Source organism: Leptosomus discolor, chromosome Z (assembly GCF_034619465.1).
Source record: "Leptosomus discolor isolate bLepDis1 chromosome Z, bLepDis1.hap2, whole genome shotgun sequence".
Classification (NCBI taxonomy): Eukaryota; Metazoa; Chordata; class Aves; order Leptosomiformes; family Leptosomidae; genus Leptosomus; species Leptosomus discolor.
Window position 1 is genome coordinate 18516625 of NC_141419.1, and position 20459 is coordinate 18537083.

The 20459-nt window shown below is 39.4% G+C and overlaps 1 protein-coding gene across 1 annotated transcript in view; it reads left to right on the forward strand.

Moving 5' to 3' along the window:
• The window catches only part of NCBP1 (nuclear cap binding protein subunit 1), a 31344-nt gene that overhangs the window by 1575 nt on the left and 9310 nt on the right, over positions 1-20459 (forward strand). The window contains exons 4-18 of the mRNA XM_086478975.1: positions 936-1092; positions 3054-3161; positions 4153-4274; positions 4725-4794; positions 5950-6165; positions 7189-7286; positions 8557-8620; positions 10934-11044; positions 12278-12342; positions 13068-13130; positions 14475-14549; positions 15551-15654; positions 16494-16616; positions 17855-17957; positions 19283-19376. Of these exons, the coding sequence (XP_086335101.1) occupies positions 936-1092; positions 3054-3161; positions 4153-4274; positions 4725-4794; positions 5950-6165; positions 7189-7286; positions 8557-8620; positions 10934-11044; positions 12278-12342; positions 13068-13130; positions 14475-14549; positions 15551-15654; positions 16494-16616; positions 17855-17957; positions 19283-19376 (1573 nt within the window). The remainder of the gene's footprint in view (positions 1-935; positions 1093-3053; positions 3162-4152; positions 4275-4724; positions 4795-5949; positions 6166-7188; positions 7287-8556; positions 8621-10933; positions 11045-12277; positions 12343-13067; positions 13131-14474; positions 14550-15550; positions 15655-16493; positions 16617-17854; positions 17958-19282; positions 19377-20459) is intronic.

The window sequence follows — 20459 nt, forward strand, 5'->3', positions numbered from 1 at the left end:
GGTTTTATTGCCTGTGCTGTTTTCTCATGGACTGTTCCTCTTCTCTGGCAATGAGATGCTCATGTCTTCCTAAGCCCATTTGCTAGAGGAGGAGAGCTGGGAACATGAAGAGCTGAAAGCAGGCTCTCCAGTGGCTGACAGCTCTCCTTCCTCTACCCAGCAAAGTGCAGGAGCAGAGGTGCCCTGTGTCAGGGTCACTGGTGTCTGAGGGGAGGGGTTGTACGCGGCCTGCAGTAGTAGGTAAGAGAAATATGAAGGAGAAGTGTGGTGAAGAGGGAGCGTGTTCCAGCCCTAGCCTATGCTGTGGTTTTGCAGATACTTTAAATCTGTTGTGTAGTCATGTTTGTTAATAGAAGGCAAATGGTAGATTTTTTTTCCTATAACAGTAAGACGCTTATGAAAGTACAGGGTTAGCTTACATGCATACAAAAATGATTGAGGAAAATTAATTCTTTGCAGTAGGACCTGGCCTTTCCTATGCTGTGCTTAAAAGCAGTTACTTTGACTTTAGAAACTTGGAATCAAAATTAATACCATAAAATGTGTATGCCTCTTCTGTAATCTCACTGATGCTATATAGTAAAATCACTTCTAAATTACAAACTTAGAACAACTTCTTACACCCTTTCGTAGGTTCTGTCACTTGTATTATTTGGCCAGCCCTCTGAATACTGAGCAATTAGACATAAATAAAAAGCAAATACCTTAAAGGTACTTGAAAGTGGCACCTGCCTTTCTAAATGACTAGTTTAAAAAAAAAATTGTCTGTAAATTATTAACTATGGAGTAGAACTAGAAGATTACGCTAGCCCTTTTTTCTTATTTCCTTGTGAGGCAAATTTAACTTAGAATAAGCAGATTCTAAGATGCTGTGCAGTTGCCAATTGGCACATGATGAATAATCAACTAACACCATATTTCTTTTCCTGTGTCAGTGCGCGTCTGTTGCCAGAAAAGCTTACTGTTTACACCACACTAGTTGGGTTGCTGAATGCCAGGAACTACAATTTTGGTGGGGAATTTGTGGAAGCCATGATTCGTCAACTTAAAGAATGTCTGAAAGTCAATATGTACAATGAAGCTGTGCATTTAGTAAGTAGTTTTTTCGTTTGTTTTACATTTTTCCTCATCCTTTTTCTCTCCTCCTCCTTTCAGCTTTTTGTTCCAGAAGAGCTGGGCCTTTCAGTGTGTATTACAGTCTCTTCTGGCATCAACGTGCAGTGCACTGTAGATATACGAAGAGGAAATGTGTGTTATGTGAGAAATATTTCATTCCTCAGGGAAGAGAAATCATATTACAGTTGCAAAATCGACTTCCAACTGTGTATTTTCCCAGTGACAAATTAATTTGCAGTAGACAGAGGTGCTCTCCTCCTGCCTGTAGTCAAATGTAAAAGACAGATGAAAGACATGCACTTGCATTGTGTTCAGAGGTGTATATCTTCTTGTGGCTCCCATGAAAAAAAAAAACAACCCAAACTAGAAGGAAATGAACAGTCTGGTTCTTGAAAGCTATTTTTGATGGCTGTAATCAGGTCTGTGTTTTCATTCTGCTAATGAGGGGTGAAGATCAAGCAGGCAGATTTAAGTGCTGTCTGTCTTTGAAACAGTTTGCTTAGCTCCTGCTGCTTATAGATTTTGTCTGCGAAAAAGTATTAAGACATCAGCAGTGTCTGATTTAGAAGCCCAGTGCGAAGCTATGCAGCTTCCTTTGAAGCCCACTGGTGGAAATTAAGATTCTAGTATTTCAGTGTATTTTATCAAGAGGCTGCTGTTCAACTGTGGGACACATTTTATTAAATCCTCATTAGAACTCTGAATGTGCTGTCCCTTGGCTTCAGCTTCACTTTCTCCAGTCATGCTCATATACAAATGACTTTTGAGGGTAATAACTAAGGGAGTGGCTGTCGAAATCTTCCCTCAGCTTTGTCAAAGACTTCTCAAAGACTGTTCAGAGCAATGAGTATCTGGAAAGTAAGAGTTTGGTACTTTTCTCTGTTGCACTTTCTTCTTGAGTACTGAACTGTCTGCTTAGCCCGAATTGCTTTCCCAAGACTTCTTCCCACTGATCTGCCTTCAGATCAAAATACCTGTGTTGGTTTTTTTGACTACTTTTTGTGAATGTACACTTAAGAAAAAATGAGCCTTTAAGAAAAACTACATGAGATTTTAGTTGCTAGAATTTCAGCCTATATTCTCTGTTAAGATTGTGGTGATGCTGGGAGAGCTTGGGTCCCATTCGGGCCTTGAGTCTGAAGGCAGGATACAAATCAAGAAGGGGAGAGACAAAAAAAAAGAAAAGGGGGGCACTGCTCTGCCTCAGGTATTTTCTTCTTAAATTCCCATTTCTGTCAGTCTGGATTTCTTAGCTAGAGTGTAGCCAAATCAAGGATATATTCCTGCCGTGGAGATTTTTTTTCTTCCCAGGCGAATGAGATAGTTTGATTCCCAGCATGCCATCAGTCTGTCACATTTCTGAAACCTGAAAATGCGATCAATTTTTACATAGGGTCTCTCTGTGTAACTCTGTATTTACGAATCAATAATTGTAGAAATTTATCATGTATAATGGCATACAGATTCAGTGCCGCTGTTTCCTGATGCACGTCCAGATTCGTGAAGCGATGGATCAATCCATCTTCAGCTTTTTAGAAGTTTTTTTTCTTCCACTTCTGTAATTTTAGTGATCAGATACTATTTAGAATAAATAGAAGTACAAGGGGTTTTTCTGTAGGATCCTTTTGCGTGCCTTCGAATGCATACTGGTGTTGCCCACCCTTCCGTAATCAGAAATACTACCCTTGCAACGTTATTGCAGTGAAACAGACCGCAGGCGTTATAATGAATGATATATTAAGCAGCAGTTATGGTAGTTGTTTTCTGGGGTTGAAAGGTGGGTCTGTACAGTGTGCAGTATTTCTGCCTTTGTAGCGCTAAATGAATATTGTACTTCTATTGATGGCTTGTTTTAGTTGTTTAAGTAACATTTATTTGTCCTTCTGCAGTCAGTTTAAAAAGTATTCATTGAAAACATCTTTTTTGGTCTTTTTTAGGTTCGTTTTCTCTCTGATCTTGTAAATTGTCACGTAATAGCTGCACCTTCGATGGTAGCTATGTTTGAGAACTTTGTGAGTGTGACACAGGAGGAAGATGTACCCCAAGTAAGCACAAGATCTGTAGGCTCCTCTAGTGCTGTTTTCACAATTTTTCTGTACCATTGCTTGTGTATTTATGCTTAGAACAGGGAAGTTTCAGGGAGAGCAAACTAAATGGACTACCATGTGCACTGCGGTTCCCTTAGCATGAGTAAAAGGAGCCTGTGGCAGTTAGAAAATACGTGCATACAGTGAGAAGGCATGGCTCTTTATAGTGAGGTAGCTGAGGTGAATTCATTTTACTTTGTCAAGTGCATAATCACAGAATCACAAGATGTTAGGGATTGGAAGGGACCTTGAAAGATCATCTAGTCCAACCCCTTGCCAGACCAAGACCACCTACAGTAGATCACACAGGAACGCGTCCAGGTGGGTTTTGAATGTCTCCAGAGAAGGAGACTCCACAACCTCTCTGGGCAGCCTGTTCCAGGGCTCTACCACCCTCACAGGGAAAAAGTTTTTCCTTATGTTAATGTGGAACCTCCTGTGCTCCAGCTTGCACCCGCTGCCCCTTGTCCTGTCATTGGCCATCACCAAGAAGAGCCCAGCTCCATCCTCCTGACACTCGCCCTTTATGTATTTATAAACATTAATGAGGTCACCCCTCAGTCTCCTCCAAGCTAAAGAGACCCAGCTCCCTCAGCCTTTCATCATAAGGGAGATGTTCCACCCCCTTCATCATCTCTGTGGCTCTGTGCTGGACTCTCTCAAGCAGTTCCCTGTCCTTGAACTGAGGGGCCTGGCTTGTTCTGCTATATAGATAATCTGCAGAAGGACTGTGAAAGCAATACCATTTTTTAAGTCTGCTTGTCATGATTCAAGCAAGGATATGTTTTTTTCGTGTCTTGCCAATTCAGTCTTTTAACTGCTGTGCTTTACATCCTCCCAAAATAATAGTTTTGCTAATGTTTTCATTTAAATTAAAATGGTGTGTGTGTGTACGAACTATTTGGAGCTTACTTGTATACTTAGGTTTCAGTATATTTCTTCCCTGTAGGTGCGGTGTGACTGGTATATGTTTGCATTTCTGTCATCTCTGCCTTGGGTTGGAAAGGAGTTATATGAGAAAAAAGATGCTGAAATGGATCGTCTCTTGTCTCAGACGGAAAGCTATTTGAAGTAGGTTGTAACCCACTAAAAATGGTATCTGTCTTATTGGTATCTATTCAAGTATGGATTAATAGCCTTGATTATTGCTCATTTAAAAGTATTTTAAAGTCTTAGGTCTGAGCCATTCTGTGGGGCAAAAAAATCCTGAAAATAGAATAGGTGCAGAGATTTTTGAATTTGAAAAGTTTTATCATCATGTCTAGTTCCAGGGTATGTTGAAGGTCTTTTTCTGCTCATGCTGAAGCATTAGTGCTCTGCAGTGTGACTGCTTTCTTTTTAGGTGCTTCAAGTTAGCATTGTCAAGATATTGTAATAGAGATATTTTAAGTAATCACAAACCTCTTTTTTATATACTGTAGACTTCATCAGCTGAAGAGATCAAATAGCAGTACACTCAGAATAAGAAAAAAATTGCTGCCCTAAATTAGTCTTTTAAAGGTCAGGTTTTCTTTCCTGCAGACGCCGCCAGAAGATTCATGTACCCATGCTACAGGTTTGGACTGCTGATAAACCCCATCCACAAGAAGAGGTGAGTGGCCTTTACATTGCATTCTTTCAGAAAGCTTGAAAAACAGGTTTTTACTAAGATGTTGTTCTATCATTAAATTAAAAGGCACCACTGAAAGTATTGATGCTCCTGTTTGCCATTAATTCTAACAAGTTCTACATGAGGAATTCTTTTCTACGTTTGGGGCCTAAATATAAGGTTGTTTGGGGTGAGTAGGAGAGTGTTTTGTTGTTTGCTGACAGGCTCCTGAGGAAATATTATGAAGTGAGGAATGGTTGTAAATTGCAGTATTTGTTTTGGAATTGCAGCAGCAGGCTTCATGTTAAAAGGACCTTTGTGAGAAGGAGAATGTATTTCCTTACTTATCCCTTGATGTTTTCCCTCTGGAAGAAATAATGCAGAGATTAGCAAACTGCGTTTGAAACCATGTGTTACTCAGACTACTGCAAACATGACTGTTCACTTCAGGTGCTAGTTGTAGTTTTGTTCCCATTTTGTAGTGTGATAATTTCAGTAAGTGTGGAGCACTTCCATGTAAAGACATAACTTGAAACTTGCATTCAGTAGGGCCACAGGCCTCCAGAGTTTTGGACTGCTTTTAGTAAGAGAGTAATTAAACAAAGCAAAACTATTGCCGGTAGCACAGATGTCTGTGCCATCTCTGAGAGAATGCTGGGTCTCACAATTGTGTTGAAAACCATGGCAAAGGTATTTAATATTTGATAGTATTGTAGTTTTGAATATGCAGTAGCTGGTAGTTTTGATTGCTCTGGGAACAGCACGGCAGTCCTGTGGAATGTCTTTCCAATTTTAATGTTGATACTACATCTGTTTTAATACCACCAATGAGCAGTGACTGAGGTAATGTTCATTGCTGCAGTTTCACTGGCAGATTCAAAGGATGACCGTCATGCTCGGGCTCCTGTGCTGCCTGTTGGTTTTGGAAAACCTGCCAGCGGTTAAATTTTACTGACGCAATGTTGTGTGGAATTAGGAGCAGCTCTGGCATTTAGAGTTCTTGAATTATTTCTTGGTTTACTGAATAAGTTTAAGAAACTGCGGGTTTCTTTCTGAATGAATTACAGAATTTAAGAAATACATTTCTGATGGGTCAGGGAGCTGCCAGCTTTGTCACGAGACTCGGTGTATCTGATGTTTCTCACCTTTTTCCTTCAGTATTTAGACTGTCTTTGGTCTCAGATTCAGAAGTTGAAAAAAGACCGTTGGCAAGAACGACACATTCTGAGGCCCTACTTGGCTTTTGACAGCATTCTTTGTGAAGCGCTGCAACACAATCTGCCTCCGTTCACTCCTCCGCCTCACACCGAAGATTCAGTGTACCCGATGCCAAGGGTTATTTTTAGGATGTTTGACTACACAGATGACCCTGAGGTATGTGATTGCTGCAGGGGATGGTGAGCGGATTTCTCAGTTGGATTCATAGGGCAATATTGGTCAAAATGTGATGTCCCCTCTCCCAGGACAGTGAGTGGTTTGAAGATCAGCAGCAGTTCTGCTTTTGTACTTCTGCAGAATGAACTAAGTGACCGAATTACTGTACAAAGCAAATCTGTGAGGAGCAGAATTTAGGGAGTGAGATGTGTGATGCTTTCATTTAGAATGACAATGTTGACTGAATTCTCTAGTGTTTCTAGTAAAATTATATTCAGAGAGACTTTTCTTCCTTGAAGGTGGTGACTGGAGTCTTTTTCCAGGCTAAGTATTTGTTATAATGGTTAAAGACTGTTGTTTATTCATCTGGTAAAATTTGTAGCTGCATCTTGTGGAACAAAGAATGCTTAATTGGGGTGAGCGAAAGACCCATCTGTCTCAACAGTCTGCCTCCAGCATTGGTCAGCAGTAGATATATAGACAAAAGTGTATAGGAATATACACTTTCCCCAAGTACTTTTATACCTCTCTTTCCTTTAAGTCTGCTGCCTTTTACCTTCACTTATTGGCCCCTGTTTTTTGCAATGAACAAGACCACGACGGTGTATTCTTTCCACTCTATCCTGGCCATTCCTAGCATTATTTCTTTATCATATTCCAGCTCAACTGTGATTTTTTTTTTTTTTTTTTTCCAGGCTGTATGGTGGTAGCCTGCCTGATGGCTCCACAGAGCAAAGGAAGAAGTGGATGCTCCATGAACTTATGTTCTCTAATTTTGTTCCCATTTCTTTTTGTAATGAGTCCTAGTATTAATTTTGGTTTAAACATCAGTCTGAGGTTTCTGTGGAACTGCGTCACACCAGCTTCTCAATCCTGAAGGATACGGGGCAGCTGAGACCTCACTGTGTTTATGTGGAAGCTGGACTATTTTTTCCACCTGTAAATGTATGTAGGATAGCTTGCTACCTGTAGTACCACTGCATTGGCAGTGATCTTTCATGAGTCTTACTTCTTTCTTACCAGGGCCCTGTCATGCCTGGCAGCCACTCTGTTGAACGATTCGTAATAGAAGAGAATCTTCACTGCATCATCAAATCTCACTGGAAAGAGAGAAAGACTTGGTAGGAGAAGCTTAACACTATGGGGCCCTGGTGCTTTTTGTATGCTACCATGGCTTTGATGCCATCAGGGATATGCAGAGTCCTGCACTGGTTAGATAAAAGCTCAAGGTTAACATGTCCTAGAGCATTTGATTTATTACACTTTAGTATATTAAAACTTGCCTGGAATACTGTGGGTCTGTAATATCCAGATAGTGGATGATTCCGAGGGACAGTGGTTCCTTGGGAAGGGAATTCCTTGATAATAGAGGATGTGCCACAAAAAATACGCAGAGACACCACCTTCTTCGTGGGAGCACTGTGGAGAGTGTGGTTGTGTTATGCTTCCTGGAATTTTGAAGCAGCTGATTTGCTGGGGCACAGTGAGCCTTGAGCTGGTTCATCTGCAGCTGACGGTGCACTGGTGTTTATGAACACACTTCTGCTTCCTACTCCTCCTTGTGTATTCTTCTCTTTGGGATTATGTGGCAGAGATAATTGAGCTCACTCTGAGTAGTCATTGCAGGGCCAGCAGATAACTGAGATGGCTTACCACAGGTAATTGGCCGTCATGCTTCCAAATGAAAACCACCAAACTTTGTATACTATGCAAAAATATGGGCAGAAACAATGTTTTTGGTAATGGTAGGTGATAAAGTTTCTTTGGTTGCAGCTGTTTGATTCAGCAGAATACTAGAAATTCAGGGTTGTTGCAGTTATTGGGATAGTCTTTGTTAATTCTCAGAGGAAAGTAAAAGACTAGAGGGAGATACAAGATTTGCCAGGGAGGTAGAAGTAGAATCGAGGAAGTAGCAGTTGTTTGTTTTGTAATGAGGATTGGTGATAATGAGCTGATTAAAAGATGAAGTATTTGAAACCTGAGAGTTTCTTATATAGCCCATTAGCTTAAATGTCCCTTCAAGTCATTCTGAACATCTGTTGTTCCGGGGTGGTTTTTTTTTTCCTTTTCATGCATGCATGCATGCCAGAATTACAGATCACCATGACTATGCAAAACTAGTTCGTGTAGCAGTATAGTGTTCAAGTCATGTAACTACACAGAGATAAGTACATCATTACAAATCATAGTGTAGGCAGTGCTTGTGTGTTCTTGTGCTGTTTCTGTTTAAATGTTGTATGGATTGATGGACAGACTTTGGAAGGATTGTTGATTTGTTTGTGATGCTTTTATGTGAACTCTTGCCCAGAATTAAGCATTTTCTGTACCTTTGTCACTTAATATACACATCACATCTGCTGTTCTGAACTAAATGTATCTATGGTTTTGCAGTGCTGCACAGCTGTTGAGCTATCCAGGAAATAACAAGATTCCCTTGAACTACCACATAGTAGAGGTATGGATTTTATAGGTAACCTCTTTTGTAGCTCTATTATTTCATGGGTAATGTGTCCTAGTTACTTCCGTGGTAGCTCCATTAAATTACAGTGTGATTTGGGTCAACCAGAACCTTGTTGAATTCAACCAATGGCTTTTAAGTGAGCAGGTTATCTACAGTTGAGTGTAGTTTTATACTTTTTGTTGGCATTTTAACTTAGTGGATGGGAGTTTTGGTCGAGTACCAGAATTTTTTAGTGGGCTAGTAATCCAGGTTGTGGCATTTCTCAAACTTCTAAAGTTTTACGTATGATGTTTCTAATGTATCACACCATCTACGAGATGGCTACGTTTGAGTCACTTGTATTTTAAAAAAATGCAATTAAAATACAAGAGGAGATGAACACAAATTGAAATACAAGAAACTTCATTTAAACATAAGAAAAATCTTTTTTTTACTGCAAAGATGATTAAACACTGGAAGAGTTTGCCTAGAGAAGTTGTGGAGTCTTCTGTCCTTGGGGAAGTGCAAAACCTAACAGGACACAGGCCTGAACAACCTGCTCCAATAACTGTAATGTGTATCAGAAGAGCAGTGTAGGTTTTCTTTTGCTGCCTCCTTTCAAGGGTCTGTTTTCAAGATGCAGAGCTGTATAAAACTTCATTGATTTCCATCAAAAGTTGAAAGGGATTAAGAGATTCCGTTAATAATGGCAACTTGTCATATAAAGGCTTTATGAAGAAGTAACTGTAAGGAGGAATTTCAGAGCTAACTATAACAAGAAATAATCTCATGTATAAGATTCATGTTAATAAAAATGGGATTGAGAATTCCTCTTGACACCAATATGCCAAATACTCTAAATGCTGTAGAGTTACATTACTTCTGGTCAGCTTGTTCTTTTTGTGCTCTGAATTCAGAACAGAGGAATCTTAAAATGAGCAATAATTTTCTGGCTTAACATCAACGTATCTTCGGTGTCCTTGCCTTCAGTATCTTCAGGTGCTGTATATGGCTATATAGCTGTGTGCTTTGCGCTCAGCTGTACTCTAATGTCAAAAAATAGTTGCATTCCTGATGAAATAAGTTACCTAAAGGTCCTGGAAAGTCTTTGATTCAGAAACATTGTTTTCATGAAGTGTGGTGTGCCAGTTTGAAACACTTAGTATGAACTTTTGATAACAAATGTGATGAACATCACAAATACGGTTTTATGCAGTATCTCAAACAGATAATGACTGATCATCCAGTTGTTGTTATTTCCTATTGAGAAAAGGAGCAGTTTTTTACCTAATGCCCCCCTCCACCTTTTTGCTGTATCTTATCTTAATGGTATGTCCAAATTATACCGTCACAGAAAGGTTCTCCAGCTCTTTATAGTCTCTTCATGCTTTCAAGTCCTTCCTTAGAATAACAAGTTTTAATCAATGTGTTTTCACATGCTGTTTGTGGAGTCTATAAAGGGCTGTTGATTTCTTATGCTAGTAAGATTTTCTAAAGTTTACACATTTAAGTTTCTGTTCTTCTGTGTTTATTCAGAAGTTTAATGAGGAAACTGACCATCCATAATGAATCATAGTTTGCCAGTTCCTTTATAATTTAAATCTAATTGAGAATGGTGTGCAAAATAAACAGAAGCTCAGAGATGAATGTTGTAGAGTGGTGATCTTTTCATAGCCCTCAAAGACTGACATGCTGTTATTGTAGGCAAACTTTTAAATAAAAACACGAATGCTGACTGCAGAATTGTTTTCAGTTTTCTTAGAAAGATCCTCTGCCAAGGGGAGCATATATTTTTGTGGTATGAAATGCTGGTTGTAATTTTCAGTTGAAAATTGTGGCTTTATTTATATAAGTTTTTTGTACAGGAGAAAAGAGGACACGGTGGAAAAGATATAGATGTAATTTTTAATGCAAATAAGCTTTCATACTAAATGCTTAAGCTTATTTTAATATGTTTAATATTTATATTTAACAAGATCAGATGATTTCAGCTTTTCTCAGATCATGTGGTAGCATTGCAGTAGGTAACGTATATAACTATGCCCATTACTACAGTTATGTGGTCTGTTTGTTAGACATAATAGGTATATAATACTGGTGTTGTAGTATGAAATTATGAGGGCAGTTAGAGTGGACTATATTAGTATAGTGTAGGGTTACTACTACCTTTATAAGTTTCTCTTTTTCTCAGAACATGTGTTTGACAGAATTATATGGGCCTTTTCGGGTATGTAATTGTTTATAAGATTGATGGCTGCTATTGCAAAGCTGGGGGTTGTGCAGGCCACCTTGGACTGTGCTCTGATTCTGTGCCTTCCTCCCCTGCAGGTGATATTTGCGGAATTGTTTCAACTTCCATCTCCACCACACATTGAAGTCATGTACACAACACTTCTGATTGAACTGTGCAAACTTCAACCTGGCTCTTTACCACAAGTTGTATCCTTTCTGTGCTGCTGGAGAGCATTTATGAAATGCAGTCTTTAGATGATGGAATAGCATAAATACTGTCAGTATTAATATTTTACATCAGCTGCGTGAAACTTTGTAATACTCACATGAAAGAATAGCACAGCCTACTTAGCACACGTCTAGATTTGCCAAGTGGGCAAGACCCTTCAGCTTTCTGGACAATGTTCTGGTACTTCTGACCTTCCCAAGGAGTGCTGTCTTGGTGCGGGGATAAAATACAATACTCCTGTTTGTCACTGCAGCCTGTATAGGTGGTCTGGACGATGTCTGACATGATCATGATCACAGACGTGTTAAAGGCTGAGAAGGAAAGGAAGTTACAGACTTGATCTTTCATTCTAACAGCTCTTGTGAGTGCTCCCACTCTTTTTTTTCACAAGGAACTTACCTGATTTTCCACTCAGTGCTCCCACTAGGACCATTCAAAAAGTCAATAATCATCTGTCAGCTCAGACAAGGTGTCTAAATGCTGAGGAAGGGAAGGCATGACTCCCATCTTATTCTGGCTGTTACACTCTCCCTACTTTGCTGCCATTTTAGATCACATTAGATCATTGCTTTAGATCAAGCAACAGACTGAGAATGGAGGACGGTTAACAGGTGCCTATCCACTGGTAATTTATGCCCAAATTGTCATTCTGCTTCATGATACCACTCGCAGATCACATAATCTCAATGATTACAGCCAAGTCTCTTTCTAGAATTGTGCGAATGTCTGTGCAGAAAGTTTTTCATGTTAATAGGGCCACCATAAGACGAATAAAGGCCTTGTTTGGTAAAGCCAGTGTAAATATACTTTCTCAAGCCTTCAGTGATGATCAAAGATTGTTTGTGGATAAGCATCAACAGTAACCTATGAAGCTAGACTGGTGAGATTACAGAAGTACTCCATAAGGAGGTTGGTGTCTGTTTGTATGAGTGCAGTTCTGCTTGTTGCATGGTATGAATTCTGGCTGCTTTCTATGGAAGAAACCAATAGTCTCATTGCAATAATGCAGGAAAAACAGACTGGGATTCGAGGGTGAAAATTTGCAATATGCTTCATTTTTTCCACTGTGGATTTACTGTGATTTACCTGATTTTGGAGCAGACCTAGGGAATTTTCAGAGAAAAAGTTGATGACATTCTATTAAAAAAGTGAAAGGAGTAACATCCAACTTATCTAGTGCTTTTCTGTAAACCTTAATAAGAAACTCTCAGCTTGCACAAGCCACAGAAATGCTCTACATGCGTTTGGATACAATGAATACAACATGTGTGGACAGGTAAATGTGTTTTGGAGACGGTGGAAAATATTCCTCGATATCCAATGTACAGGAAAAAGGAAGAGGCTATGGAAAGTGTAATCAGAAATCCTTGTTAGAACTTGTTGGTGCTATTCGAATTTTTTTCTTGGGCAGTCTAAAGAGGAGGACTGACTGCTTGCCTCTCCTTCCTAGAAACATTCCTGCAGAGGTGTCACAGGTCTAGCTGTCTGTACAGGACAGTTAAAGTTGGTGACAACTTTTCGGTGTTCAAAAAGCTGTTCATAGTTGCATAGTACTCTGTTATCTAGTACTATGCCTGCTCCCTAGTGGTGTGGGAGGCGACCTAGAAATGGAGTTAATGTTGTATACGCGACCCAGAGGAGGAGAGTGGTGGTGATTTTGCCCTTTGCGTGAAGTCTGCATTGTGCAGGAGAGCTGTTAGTTACTCATGAAAAACGTGAAAGTTGCGTATTCACAGTAAGTTTACATTTTAATTGTTAGTTTAATAGGTGTTCTCTTTGTATGAAACAATAGACGTGGCAGGCTATTTGTCTACAAAAGCTTCTTTCTAACTCTCTGAAGTCAGTCTTTTATATGTCAACATAAATGCCTGTTTAATGCTCTAATAGCTTTAGAATTTAGGTTTGCCTTTGAGAAGTAGGATGCATTTGTAAGAAAATCTCAACTGAAAGTTTTCCCGCACTTCTGACATTTAATGGAGCTTTCTTTTTCTTTTAATAAAGATTTATTAACTGGTTTTCTCACCACTTGAGCAACTTTCAGTTCCGTTGGAGCTGGGAAGATTGGTAAGTTTCTCTTGATTCAAACCTGATACTGCAAAAACCTTAAAATTTCAGACTTATCCAGGAAGTGTCACAACATAGTGGCCCTGTTAATTGCTTTCCTCTGGCTCTTCAGAAATCTTAATCTGTTCACCACCACTCAGTGGTAGATCGGTAATCTCTTTAGTCAGTGTATTGTCCCTGGTGAACTTTGTGGTAAATCTCAAGCCAGTGTAAGCATTCCCTAAACAGGGGAAGTAGAAATGTGATTTCTTTAATTTGTCCTGCACCCTCAATCAGTTGCCAGTAAGTTTTCTAGAATAACTCCCTGATTTACTTTTAATGGTTTGCCCTGACTCTTTGTATCCTGTATTTATTCTGTAACCTTGCTCTCTATCCTACCCTAAACCTTTTATTATACCCTTTATCCTTGAGATCTTGTCATCTGTTTCCCTCCTGCCAAATCCTAACTCGTTCATAGCTGGCCCTGCCATCCATTCTTACCATGCCAGCCAAATCTTGAACTCACATCTCTAGCAGGAGCTCTTTGGGCTCCATTAATGTCTGCTGACAGGTTCCCTTGAGCTTTCCATTCCAGGCACCCATGTAGCAAGAGAGATCACCTTGGGGTTAAGTCCTCCCTACAGTAACTTCCACAGCCTGCTACTGTATATGCTTTCATAGCTGATCTGCACAGATCAGCCTGTGGAGAGGGGTGCAGAGCTGCTTGTGATATATTTTTATGGTTTTACTTAAGTTTCTTGTGTTGTCCTCATGTGGAGTTAGGTGCTTGCTGGCTGTACTAGTACACATCCGTGTTGACTGACCAGGCAGCAGTCTTCAAAGACCTTATTTTTGTTTGCCTGTATGTTTCTTGATGGCAGTGCTTCTGTGGGTCTCTCTCACAAGCTGCCATTTTTCACAAATCTCACGAGTGTATTTGAGACTTTTCTTTATCTGAAATGCATTTGAAGTCAGCCAGAAGCTCAGAAATTTCTGTGAGGGAGGAACGGAATATGAAATCCCACAAGGTTCCTTTCCAAAGGAAAGGGAAAGCCAGCTAACCGTAAGCACAAATTATTTTTGATCTGGTGGGGGAAGGGAAGCTACTTGAAAATATATCCCACAGAGGTGATATGCCAAGAATGCTAGTGGCTAATAAGGAAATGGTGATAAACTTAACCTCATTGTCTTAAATTTGCCTACACTGTAAAATTTGTCTTAAATTTGCCTACACTGTAAAATTTCAGTGTCAAGCACTCCAGTTGTCCTTAGACTGTATTTGTTTTATATCTATCAGACCAAGACAAAAAGAGACTAAAGCACAAATTCTTTTGCTAAAAGCTATTGCATTCTGTGCTTTTATAGGTCAGATTGTCTTACTCAGGACCTTGAAAAGCCCAAACCCAAATTTGTGAGAGAGGTTTTGGAAAAGTGTATGCGGTAAGTAAGGTCTTCTGATAGTTGCACTCAAGGCAAAGTTTGATCTTTGCTTCTGGGTGCTCTCGCATTCCTTTGAACTAGACTCTTGTCTTAGGCACGTCTCTTCTTACAGTTCAGTTTCAGTTAAGAGATGAGGCTGTTGTTTTTACTATTTTAGTTTGGTTTACCTGCTATAGGACACTACTTTAGAGAGGGAGAAACAGGTGGAGCATGTGATTCTGTGATTTACAGAAGTGGAGGGAACTGATCATTAGCTATACTAAAATCTGAAAATCTAATCTCGATTCCTCTAGGTGCCTCTGATGTTCGTTGACCTTAAAACAACCAACCAACCAACCCTCCAAACAAGCAAACAAAAACCCCAAAGCCAACAACAAGAGTACACAATCAGGGCTGGACTTAGAATTGTTGAGATAGAGGGATATAGGAGAGAGGAGGAGGAAAATGTTCAAAAAGCCTATGTTATTCAGCATCCTACATGAAAACATTCATCTGTTTTTGGATGAATTCAGTATAGGAAGTGTGAAAGTATTGTGTTACCAAATGAATGCAGTTTTTTATGGCACTCCTCCATTTCACTGCAAACTGGTAGCGAAATTAAGCCTTTGTGGGAGTGAAGTAAGCTGTAAGTAAAATGAAGACATCCAGTTTAATGTTTTTTCTGCTTTGAATACCAACGTCATACTAGCTTCCTGCAGCGCATCTTAGGCTTTTCCACAAAACATCCTACCAGGCAGCCACTAAATCTTTTCACAAGCTAAATTAATTGTATGAGGATAAAACTGTAGCATCATGGGGTTCAAATAAAAAACATTTACTACTAAGTTTGGTTTACTTAGCTCTTATTACCCAGCAGAATCTATGATTTTGTAGTATAAACATCCTGATTTTTATTCTATGAAAGTTAAATACAGGAAAACCGTTACAAAGCAGTCACTTTAGAATTAGCCCTGGTGTTACTCCCGTTTTAATTCTGCTGCTGTGAAACTTGTTATTTCCAGACTCTCCTACCATCAGCGAATAATAGACATTGTTCCTGCAAGTTTTTCTGTCCTCAGTCCTGCTAATCCAGTCTGCATTTACAAATATGGAGATGAAAGTAATAGTAAGTATTGAAGTTACTGAGGGGTCAAGTCGAAGAAAATAGCGTTTCAGAGCAAGGGAGCACACTAGATTGACTGTAATATCAGTTGTCTTCATAAAGAAGAGTGCAGCTAAAATAAATATGCATGGTTTTCATATGGGTGAATATGCTTCGCATATGCAATTAATATATATTGAGCCTGGATCTCTGTAATATAATCCTCTTTGTTACTTTATGAAGAAAAGAAAATCCAGATACATGAAGTTACTCTTGCTGAGGTGGTTGTGGTGTTGTGCAGCATTCTTTGCCAGAAGTCTAAAATTGGAAAATTCATCTATTTCCCCTGTTTGAGCACAATACTATGCAAAAGCCAGCATATGAAGTGATAATGTGAGTTTATTTTTTGAACTTCATGAAACAGTAGAAGATTTTGCCAGTAAACTTGGTTTAATGAAGCATGCAGAGGCAGCAGATGATGTTGAGGTTGAGGTAGAAAGATACCTTATTATTCCTTTTATTACTCAGTGTAAAGACAATCCGAAGCATAAAAGTGTCATCATCGAAGATACAGTGAGGAAAAATAAGGAAATATTTTATTTTTAGGAAATTGGTGGAAGCTGAAGTAGACCTTTTTAGACAGGAGATCTCAGCTTTAAAGGTTCTACTGAAAGTTTTTAATTTAACGTGAAGACGAGGAAATGTGTTATGCAGTTTTACGGAATAGTGATGTGGACAGTGATACTGGAAACAGCTAGTTTTAGGTGTAGCTGGGAAGTGTCCTTGTTTCTCTGAGAGGCAGACTGGTGTTAAAAATACTCACTTGCCTTCTACAAATTTTTGACATTTTTGTTTTTGTTCAGGGTCTCTTCCTGGATATACTGTGGCTCTCTGTTTAACAATCGCGATTAAAAATAAGGCCAGTAATGAGGAAATCTTCAGCATTTTGAAAGATGTGCCTAATCCAAACCAGGACGATGATGATGGTAAGATATATGCTATTAAGCTTTAACAGGCTCTAATTTCTTTTGTGTGTAGACTGATCTGCCATCCTTTGGAGACAGGAGTGTGGTGGATAACAGAACTGTGTGCTTTTACTTCTAATAATTGGTTTCAGTTTATCAGTAAATGGAAATAATGCACGGTTGTTAGGGTTTTTTATGAACATCTTACATGTAGAAGCAGGTCTGGTGCTCTTCACAGAGGTAACCTTGTGCTCGAGGTGTGTTTTGTTGTGATTATTGACAGGGTAGCATGAAAGAATTTAACATTTCCTTTGCCTTCAGCAACAGAGGGCAGTTCATGTTGTTATCCTCACTCCTGAGATTCAGTGCACGTGCCCTGAGTACTTCCCTCCCCTCACTGCAGTCTTACAACAGAATAGTCAGCCTGCTGGCTGTGGTCTTCCATGGATGCAAACTCACAAAGGGACTCCATTTATGTTCTTTTTAGCTTTGCAGCCATAGACTGCTTTCATTCCTCAAGCCTGTGTGCTTTAGGGAGTGAGAAGGGGTGCGAGACAGAATTAAGAAGTGATCTTTACAGTAGGGACTACTTCAGTATTTCTGTAACATTTGCAAGTGTTCTGTTATGCAAGCAGAAAACAGCAACAATCTTTTTTTTTTTTTTTTGTGCTGGGATCCACTGTCATGTTTCCTAATTTGCTTCAGGCAGTACCTGCTAATGAGTGCTCTCCCTCCTGCCTGTCTTCAGCTGGAGGCAGCTGCAGCTGCAGGAGGGAACTTGGCACCATTCACCACTAGTACCCGTATTTGCTATGCACACTTGTTGGACCCTTCTCCAATGTCATAAATAGCCAACTTCTGTATCCTAGTCACCCGTAACTTCCACTCTCCTCATCCACTCTCCCTTCTTTATGGTCTGTCAGGCCTTCAACTTGATGCATAGCTGCAGTTTCCTGTGCTGTCTTTCTCTGCTGCTCTCCATCAGTGCTGTTACATGTCAGTAGGGTGGCTGTGTCTCCGATACCTTCGTGACTGATCTAGAATTCTTTCTGCACATTTTCTTGATGGCAAAATGTCTGCTGAACACCTGCACATTTTTTAAAGTCTTTACTAGGTCCCTGCTCAGCCTTGCAAAAACGCTGTTGATGAAACTCTCTTTTGTGAAATGAGTTAAAACCACAAGTTATCTCTGCAGTTTTACAAGTAGCTTACATGCTTTACTTGAAGTACTTACAGTTTCAACTTTAAATAACTTGCAGATGAAGGATTTACCTTCAACCCTCTGAAAATAGAAGTCTTTGTTCAGACTCTGCTCCATCTAGCTGCAAAGTCTTTCAGCCACTCCTTCAGTGCCCTGGCAAAGTAAGTGTAATATGTGCATTATTTTGGGGCTTACGGAACTGTTTAACTCTGACAGGGAAATGCGTGATAAAAGAACTGGACTGCGATCTTCAGCAATGTTTTAGGTGCTCCACAGTGCAATATGATTAGGAGAACTAGTCACACCACTTACTGAAGGAATGGTAATATAAGTCCCAGGTTATATATGTGAATGGAATTACAGCCACATGATTTAAATCAAACAGATGAGACAAGTTTGGAACTACTCCATTTTAGAATTACTCATTTGCTGATTATGGTGAGGAACAAGGGTTTCTCCTTACATTTGAATGAATGGGTAGGTCCCATTGCAATATCTTGTACTATGAATAAGACTCTACAACAGTTACATCTGTGTAAAAAATGAAGAAAGAAAAAGAAAACATGAAACTTCAAAGCAGTCTGCTCTAAACATCTTCTGTCTACCAAAGCACAGTAAAATTAATTCTAAAATGCTTTAGAGTGCATCCCTTAAAGGTATGCTTTAACTTTTAAAGAATTTACTGCACTTTTTTTTTTTCTTTTTTTTTTTAGCAGAATGAGATAAAATAACTAATTTTTAATCCTGTGTGGAGTTGCTCTTAAGTGGTATTGATACATGAAAGGTAGTCACATGTATCTTAATGACTTAGATATCTTTAAGGACGGATAGAAGAATAAAGCTGTTACAAAAACATGCACCTAGAAGGCAGTGTTGGTAAGAAACTGTAGGTAGTAACCTGCCATCAGTAGTACAAGAGGCAGGGTGAAATGAATACTTAGAGCCACAATGTTTTCACTGCTGCACACCAACAGTGGCAGCCAGGAGATCAAAAAGAGCCTCTTACACTTTCTGGTTATGTTACAATAAGCTGGGTTGAGAATGCTGTGTAGCAGTGAGCGTAACTCTGATAAAATAGAAGCTTTTAGCAGCATTTCCTTCAAAAAGAGGCAGATTGGGTAAGTGTTTAAAGTTACAGAAACACGTATCAAGAGGAAGGTCTGAGGCTCAAAAGGCAGCAAATTTTGCTCCAGCTGTGTGTAAGCACACAAAGCATTAAAGTCTCTCCTGCTTTTAAGAGTATGAGAAATGTAGCCCAGCTCCAGGGAGTAGGTTCAGCACTAAGATTTGAGTTGCTTTTAGGAGCTGTCATGTCTTTGTAGCCTCTTTTAACTCAGAAATGGTTATATTTTCCAGGGAATAGTTCAAGAGTTGCTGCAGATGGTCACAAAAATTTCTTTTGGCCGATCTAGACCACTTGCCTTATGTCTGTTGCTCTTTTGACCTGATCCCAACCCCTCCACTGACTACTTATATCTATTAAAAGGTTTCATGAAGTCTTCAAAACGCTTGCTGAAAGTGATGAGGGGAAACTCCATGTTCTAAGGGTTGTATATGAGGTTTGGAAGAATCATCCACAGGTAAGAGGTTGCAATGTCAAGTATCAGTGTGAGTTTCAACTCACAGAGATCATATTTAATAAAAAATTACAGTTTGCTTTATATCCTTTAAAAATAACTTGTCTGTTGTAATCTTGTTTCAAAGAAGGTTCAAATTGTATTTGTTGTTGTTACTGTGCCTAAAGAAGGCTGGCCATAAAATATATATACTATCAGTGAGGCCACTTCCTCAGAGTTCATTGTGGGAGAGCAAAGGCTGTCATTCTGACTGAGATTCATACTGTGCTGTTTGTCATACAAGAGAATAACTTTGCTAAAATCATGTTTCTGTTCACAATTGGAAAATGGTGTAGATTTGAAAATTGAAATAAGTTGTCAGTCTTACATCAAAAGCAGGCCATGTTCTTAGAAATGTGGAAACCTGGGGGTTTTTAAGGACTTTTTTTTTTTTTTTCCTTCAGTTACTAGGGAAAGCCATACAGTTATTCCACTAAGCTCATGTTGGAGTCACTGTTGTGTGTGGGCAGAGTAAGTAGAGCTGCAGTCAGTGGCCATTCAGAACAGTTCAGTTTGACAGTGCCATGATTATGTTCATTCTTGAGCCAGAGGAAATAACACCTATGAAAGACCTATGAAAAATGCCTCAGTTGTTTAAACTGTTCAGTTTCTTCACAGCAGTTGTTTTCTCCCTCAGCTGTCACTCTTCCATAAATAGAAATTGATAAGGAACTCAAGCTGAATTTGCCTGCATAGTTATTCCATGTGTTCCTTACTGGTGTGTTTGTGTGGCACTTTATTGTGCTTGAAAGTGGACTATACCTCACAGCTGCATAGGCCAGACTTCCAGAAGCGATGCCACTGAGAACAAGGGGTAATCCTTGCATCTGCTACTGGACCTGTGGTCCATTCCCTAGGGGAAAAACAGCACCTAGAAGATACCTATGCAAGATGTCATCTCTCTTCTAAGTACAATACAAACATCAAAAAAAGCAGGATTTTTTTAATATATTAAGCTTCCTACACAAATTACTGACCTTGAAAATGTGACGATTACAGTCTGACCTACTTTTTACTGCCATTTAACTGGATGAGAAGAAATTACAT